The following is a 7943-nucleotide window of genomic DNA, read 5'->3' on the forward strand; positions in this document are numbered from 1 at the left end:
AGATAGTGTATAACATCCTATATTGCTTGGGAATGAAAAGTTTTTTTTTTTTTTTCATAATGGTTTCAAAGGGATTTCAAATATATCATTGACTAGTTCTTTTGAAATATATATAGACTTAGATGTGGCTTGCCCATTCCTTGGGGCGTGGTCACGGTTAGCAAGATAAGAAGGTATACTTTTTTTTTAGCCATTTTACTTGATTTTGACACCAAAATCATGTTATTGTTAATGCTTAGTAGTAGTTGTGTTATTAGTTACAAACCTAGCTATTCCACAATTTACTAAGTTTATTTAATTTAAAAGACTTATTGTGCAAATAATTTAATATAGTCTCGAGTCATTGTACTATCCATATAAAGAACATTTAAAAGAGAGCTATTAATGTTATTATCAATCTTGATCTTCATCATTTGATTGAATACCTTAATTTTATTTTTCCTATCCCTCCTATGTTTCTATATTTGCGAAGGGAAACCTCATAAATTTTGTTTGATTGAAAAGAGAACTAATAGATCTTTGCATAGAGTGCAAAGCAGTGTCATGAGCATCAAGAGTAGAACTTGATTGGCTCTTTTAACTTCCTTTGAAACTCAATAACATTTATAAAAACATTAGTTACAAAACAAAAAAACAATGCATGAGTTGAAAACAAAAAATAATGCATGAGTTGACAAAAACAATGCATGAGTTGAAAACAAATAAACAAAGAGTTATTCTATTCAGTAATCATATACTACACACCTACTAAATAAAACTTTTTTTTTTCCCTCAACAGGTATGTGGTGTAGGGCTGCTAAGCATAATCTTTCATAAACAAATACACATCGCCAAATCTAAAAGACCCTGACAACTTTTAATGAAAATAATTGACTTAATTAGCTTCGATATTAATTCTCAATTAATAACTATATATATATATTAACTACATATATTTCTTTTAATTTTCATTTAATAACAAAATATCGTGACCTTTATTAAAAAAGATGGAACATTATCGATCAATGATCACTCCTAATGTTAACGCTTCAAAATAACACAACATGCCAGAAGGGAAAAAATAGTCATTCTCGGCTCGTTGAGACTATTCGGACCTCAATCGATGTGGTTTGGAGCCCCCCGGCAGTAGTCTGGTGCAGATGTACAACGTCGGTGCATACATTTATGGCAATGAATGAAAAATAAATGCAAGGAAGATAAAAAGAGGGAGACACAGATTTACGTAGTTCAGCACTGGGTCTACGTTCACGGGTCGTTTGGGAAGGCAAATCTACTATAATATGAGTATTTTATAATTTCTCGTCCTCACTGTACAATGAAGATCAGAGAACTATCTTCTGGGGAGATGTTGTCGCTGAAGTCCTTTTCGAGAGGTTGAAGAAGCCAAAGAAGTTGATGAAGTCCCTCCAAAAGTCATTTGAAAGCCCCCTTTTATCCTCTGCTCTTCTCTTGCTTTATGTCTCATCTTCTCTTCTTTACATCACATATCCACTTTTCCTCCTGACACCCTTTTCTCTTCTCCTAACTTCTAGGCCAGTATCATGTTCATGGAAACTACTAAAATTTCACAATTAATTTATAATTTTCAGTTGTCCCTAATCTATCTAGAGAAATGCTATAGCTACAAAGGGATTTTACAAAAATAAACTCACAAACTGACTTGGCTTCGTATGATATGTTAGATGTACTTTATAATAAAAGTAACTTTACAATTTGACATATTACATGAAACTATATCAATTTATGAGTTTACTTTTGTGAAATCTTTTATAGCTAAAGTATTTATATATATTTGGGGGGGGGGGGGGGGGATCATGAGATCATTTGATCGATTGCTATTAACATGTTTGTGAAGATTTAAATATATACAAATGTTTTGATATTTTCCTTAAAAAAAACATAACATATAATGTCCCTCACACACATGACACGCACTGATTTGTTAATCTTTGACAGGTGAAATTAACAATAATTCTAAATTAACCTCAATATATATTATCAACATCTATAATTATCCCAATGAAAAACCTATATATTCTAAGCAGGGAAAAGCTGCTAGCATGCAAGTAATTAAGCTCACGAACGTACCTTTTTTATCTTTCTGTGTCCAGAATTAGTAGTCCCAATATAGAGTGCTGTCAGCTGTGGACGACTTAGAAAATGGCCAGACTTGATCTGAAACTGTCATGGCCTGGTCAAATTGCCTAAATCAAGCGAATGGCGGAGAGTACTACGTACTTGCAATGAAGAGTTTTGTACGTCCGTTTTTTCCAGGTCAGGATTGCATGGCTGGCTTTTCAGCTCCACACATTCAGAGCAAGTAGCTAAGCTGCATGCATGCTATCCTGATCCTCTCTCTCTCTCTCCCCCTCTGCAGGTTCAAGCCGTGGTTTTCTGTGGCGCTGCAGTGGCCATTGTGGTGGAAATTTTGGCATTGGTGCCTGCTCTGGGGGGTGGTCGTGGCTTTCACCGCCAGTTAGCAACAATTTCCGATCCTCCAATATTGCAGCGCCGGAGTAGTAGTACTTTATTGCCAAATAATAATTAATGGTTCCCCACTTCCCTGCCGATGACAGTTCTGCACCACTCAAGTCCACCGCTGTGGCCATTGACAAGGACAAGAACAGCCCGCACGCCGTCCGGTGGGCTATTGATCATCTTGTTATCAGCAATCCCTCCATTATCCTAATCCACGTTAGGCACAAAAGCAGTACCCAACAACATCGTAGGTACCCTCTCTCTTTCATCATTGTCGATTATATATGTGATCATAACTCATGATTATGCACAATGATACCATCATGAATTATGATAATTAATTTTATATTCATCTATGATTTGGATTGGATTATATCGATCAGGATTTCCTATAATTTTTTTTAATACAAACATTTTTTACAATTTGAAAAGAGATATACATAATATATGAACGTTACTTATTGTCTCATTTAGATTTAGAGATGAGTTGAGATGGTTTTAGATTAATTGAATAAAATATAGTTAGAATATTATTTTTTAATATTGCTATTGTTTTGAAATTTGAAAAAGTTGAATTGTTTATTATATTTTGTGTGAAAATTTAAAAAAGTTATAATGATGAGATAAGATGAAATGAGTTGATGTGAGTTTACAATCCAAATTATATAAAACGTTTGAATCAGATCAAAATTCTAGGAAATCTTAATTTGATTATGACAATGTTATCCGCTGTATACCTTAAAGGAGTTGATCATTTCATTGATCATTACTGTTGTAGGAATTTTGTAGGGCTTGGGGGTTCTGATTTTATGTATTTTGTTGAGAGTAATGCAGAGAGCGGGAATGATCATGGAGACTCGGGAGATCATCATCATCACTCGGATGGCAAAGAGCTCTTCATGCCCTACCGCGCATATTGTGCTCGTAAAGGGGTACGTACGTACGTATAGTTTGTGTACAATATATATATATATATATATATATATATATATATAACACCAAAGTAAATTAAAAAATAATATATATATCTGATGATTGTTGAATGACAGATTCAATTGAAAGAAGTTGTCGTTGAAGATAATGACGTTTCTAAAGCACTTCTGGACTATGTTAATAAGAACTGCATCGACAGTATTGTTGTTGGTGCATCCACAAGGAATGCCCTCACAAGGTCTCTCTCTCTCTCTCTCTCTCTACATATATATATGTGTGTGTGTGTGTGAAAAGATGGGACCTTAAACTTTCATGTCGGATTAACGCAGGAAGTTCAAAGGTTATGATGTAGCAAGTGGCTTACTGAAATCTGCACCGCTTTTCTGTTCGGTGTATGTGATTTCGAAGGGGAAGATATTCTCAGCACGAACAGCGCCAAGGCCTCTGATTAATACTGTTACCCCACCTAAACATCCATCTGGTCCATCTCCAACGCCGACGTCTGGACTTCCACCACCAGTACCTCATGAAGTACACAACGGAGAGGAAAATGGGGCCACTGTCACCAGGTACGTATACGTACGGACCACCCAAAACTTGAGAATAACTGATATTAATTAGTCCTACTGAGAATCAAACTATCTTGATTCTTTTCTGAATCATTAATACATTCTAATTCATATGATCATGGGTCTTGTTATTTCTAAACCTAGCAGCTAACTACTTGCTGTGGTTGATGTGTCAATGAAAAGGTTTGCTATTTAAAAAATTCTAAACATAAGTAAATATTTGCACACCACTTAAAAACATATAATTTTACCTTTTAATTTTATAAAATGATAAAAAAATAAAATTATATATTTTTAAGTGATGTACAGAATGTGAGACTTCTATATAGCATGAATCTTATTATTTTGCTGATATTATGATTGAAATTCTTGATATATTTTCTGATGCGTGTGTACCTTTTCTTGGTGAAACATGCATAGATCTGCAAGGTCACCCTGGAGAACTAGTGGAGGGCATGACAGATCAATGCATTTGGAAAGGCCGGGGAGTGAGACGCCGAGAGCAATAACAACACGTGATCGAGAGAGGACCAAAAGTAGTCCAACCAATCTTTCAATGGAGAATATAGACCTTCCTTACCGATCAGGGGCGCCAAGGCCATCCTTTGGCCGCGATTCTCATGCCGACGACGGTGATCTTTTACCAGGGCCGATGGTGATGGGATCTATGGATTTATCAAACCAAAATTTGGATTTCAGCATTATTCCACATTCTCCCAAGGACCCCTTGGCCAGACAGTCTGCCGTAAGTATATAGTACTGCAACTTGAATATTGCAATATGCTTGAGATAAAGATATAAGTCCACAAACCGTGCACTTTGATATCTCTGTTCTCGAGTAATGCTAGATATGCATGCACAAGTCATGGGGTGCGTGCAAGCTAGCTTGGGACAAGCCTCTCTTAATTAGACTTTTTTTTTTTTTTTTCTCCTTTTGGGTGGGTCGATCTCACTTTTCAAGAGGCTTGTACGTACGCATGAGACTTGCACAAATCATTTTCCATAAAGAAGTGGGTCATCGTAATTAGTCAAGTTTTATCAGATTATGATCAGCTGCTGCATGGTTCAATATTGCAGCGAGACCTAGAAGCTGAGATGAAGAGATTGAGGCTCGAACTGAAGCAAACCATGGACATGTATAGCACAGCTTGCAAAGAAGCAATCTCGGCCAAAAATAAGGTGATGTTAATGCAATATATAACATCTTCAGATTTTCCTAAAGGAGAATTTCCACCGAGTCACCTTTTTTAGAGCACTTTTTATAGTGAAATATCATGTCATGTTTGATTAAATTAGTTTTAACAGTAGTACGCGCGTCTACTGATCAGCGCTAGCTATAAAACGTTCTGTCACTGATTCATGTGTCAGGCTAAAGAGCTTCATCAATGGAAGCTGGAGGAGGCTCGCAAGTTCGAAGAAGCGAGGCTCGCTGAAGAAGCAGCCCTAGCAATTGCAGAACTAGAGAAAGCTAAGTGCAAAGCAGCCATTGAAGCAGCAGAGGCGGCACAGAGGCTAGCGGAGAAGGAAGCTCAGAGAAGAAAACTGGCAGAGATAAAAGCCAAGCGAGAATCAGAAGAGAAAAATCGGGCATTGACTGCATTGACACATGGTGATATCCGGTATAGAAAATATGCCATAGAAGAAATTGAAGCTGCGACTGAAAAGTTTTCTCAATCAATGAAAATTGGTGAAGGTGGATATGGACCTGTGTACAAAGGCATACTTGACCACACCCCTGTTGCCATCAAAGTTTTGAGACCTGATGCTGCTCAAGGGAGGAAGCAATTCCAACAGGAGGTAAGATATATAATGCTATTAAAAGTTTAGAACACAATTAATGGTTAGTCCTAATTGGTTTAACTTCTCTTAAAAAAGGGGTCATTCGTTTGCAAGGCTTTTACTTATAAACTAGTCGTAGATTCTCGGTTCGCCTCCTCTCCAGGCCTAGTTGGAAGTTTGAAGAGTGGATGACACCCCCACCCCCATTGTGCAGGGCTGGGACTAGGTCCTGCCGGTGGGATTGGGCGGCGGTGAAATCTTAATGCCATAAATTTGACAAGTAAATGATGTACAGGTTATATATATTTAAGGTGACATCACTATATGTATACAAAATGATGTACAGGTTGAAGTCCTTTGCAGCATCAGACATCCTAACATGGTCCTCCTCCTTGGTGCCTGTCCCGAGTATGGTTGTTTGGTCTACGAATACATGAATAATGGCAGCTTAGAAGATCGGCTGTTTCGAAGAGGCAACAGCCATCCACTTTCCTGGAGGAGACGATTCACAATAGCTGCTGAGATTGCCACTGCACTGCTTTTCCTTCACCAAGCAAAGCCAGAACCACTTGTGCACAGGGACCTTAAGCCTGCCAACATCCTCTTAGACCGCAACTATGTGACCAAAATCAGTGATGTTGGCCTAGCACGTTTGGTCCCACCTTCTGTGGCTAATAGTGTCACACAATATCACATGACTTCAGCCGCAGGGACCTTTTGTTACATAGATCCTGAATACCAACAAACAGGGAAGTTGACAACCAAATCGGACATATATTCACTGGGGATAATGCTGCTCCAAATCATCACAGCCAAACCCCCAATGGGTCTTGCCCACCATGTTCAGAGGGCCATTCAAAGACAGACATTTGCAGAGCTGCTTGACCAAACTGTGACGGATTGGCCCATGGAGGAGGCTCTAGTATTTGCTAAATTGGCATTGAAGTGTGCAGAGCTGAGGAAAAAGGACAGGCCAGATCTTGCCACGGTTATAGTGCCTGAGCTCAACCGATTGAGAGAGCTTGGAACGACTAGTGAAACAAAACAGTAGTCATGGACACAGCAGTAGTGGTCAGAGTCAGAGAGCCATATGTCAAATCATCTAGCATCGACTTCGAATGCTAGGACAAGAAACGAAAGTTAGGTTTGTTATTTTCTCAGATCACATACACTACTGGATGTTCTTCAATTTTAAGGACATGATTATTTTACTTTTGATGTTAGTTCCCATTTAAATTGTTCTATTGTTGTAATGCTTGCAGCATTATGGGTTGCCTACAGGCGGCAACCTATAATAGCTATGACATTATGCTTGTGTAGAACCATATACATGGTGATCATTTTGTTAATGATAATTGTAAAGTTTTTTTTTTTTTTTATGGGAAATCAACTTCATTAATTTTTTCTTGAGATGTCTGTTTCCATGAAATAATAAGCTGGTATATATAACACTCGCTATTTTAATTAATCTCATTTGAAAATCCTCCCAACATATGATCATAAGCCAAGAGTAGTAGATTGTCAAAATGAGAAGCTGCATGCTGCCATTTTCAAACATGCAGGTGGTCATGTATTCTTTCCTGGATTTTTCTATTTCCTAAAGACACGAATTAATATCCTGTTCAATGAATTGGGAATAGCACATGACTTGCATTAATAAACTGCTAATGAAGGTTTTCTTTCCTTTTTTCTTTTAAAAAAGAAAAAAGAAAGATACCATCACAAGAACCAGCAATGAAAGAGAGCATGATGGACAGAAGCCCGCCTGCAAAGAAAAGTATAAGTAAAGAAGAAGCATAAAGTGTGGTACTGTGCGAAGAGAGAATTGATTCTCACAAAGCTGGATTATGTTTGGAGAAAGGCATAAGAAAAAGAAAGTATAAAGATTGTCAAAGAAGCTTTACTTGGGATTCCCCTCCCCATGAAAATGAAAGAATACAATGTTGCATGCTCCAAACTCCAAGGAGAATTTTTTTTTTTTTTTTTTGGGAGCAGAGGACAGTACCCAATTTATTAAAAACCTTAAGAAAACCATGGTAACAATTCCGACATTGGGGTTACATATAGACAAACACACCAATCCAGGCATTCAAACCAATATAAACCAAATGATTACGACCTGTTTTTATTTGTCATATGAACACAATCACAACTTGGGTCACCCAATTAATCATCATTCCCTCA

At 37.5% G+C, this 7943-nt stretch overlaps 1 protein-coding gene across 1 annotated transcript; it reads left to right on the top strand.

The window, feature by feature from the left end:
* Nucleotides 1-2392: 2392 nt before the first annotated feature.
* On the top strand, nt 2393-7086 carry LOC121242135 (U-box domain-containing protein 35). The gene is made up of 8 exons (XM_041140040.1): nt 2393-2729; nt 3257-3410; nt 3528-3649; nt 3741-3980; nt 4401-4725; nt 5058-5159; nt 5349-5777; nt 6106-7086. Exons 1-8 carry the CDS (start codon nt 2548-2550, stop codon nt 6808-6810), a joined length of 2259 nt encoding a protein of 752 aa, XP_040995974.1. The 5' UTR covers nt 2393-2547; the 3' UTR covers nt 6811-7086.
* The last annotated feature ends 857 nt before the right edge of the window (nt 7087-7943 follow it).

The sequence above is a fragment of the Juglans microcarpa x Juglans regia genome, chromosome 8D, assembly GCF_004785595.1.
Source record: "Juglans microcarpa x Juglans regia isolate MS1-56 chromosome 8D, Jm3101_v1.0, whole genome shotgun sequence".
Lineage (NCBI taxonomy): Eukaryota > Viridiplantae > Streptophyta > Magnoliopsida > Fagales > Juglandaceae > Juglans > Juglans microcarpa x Juglans regia.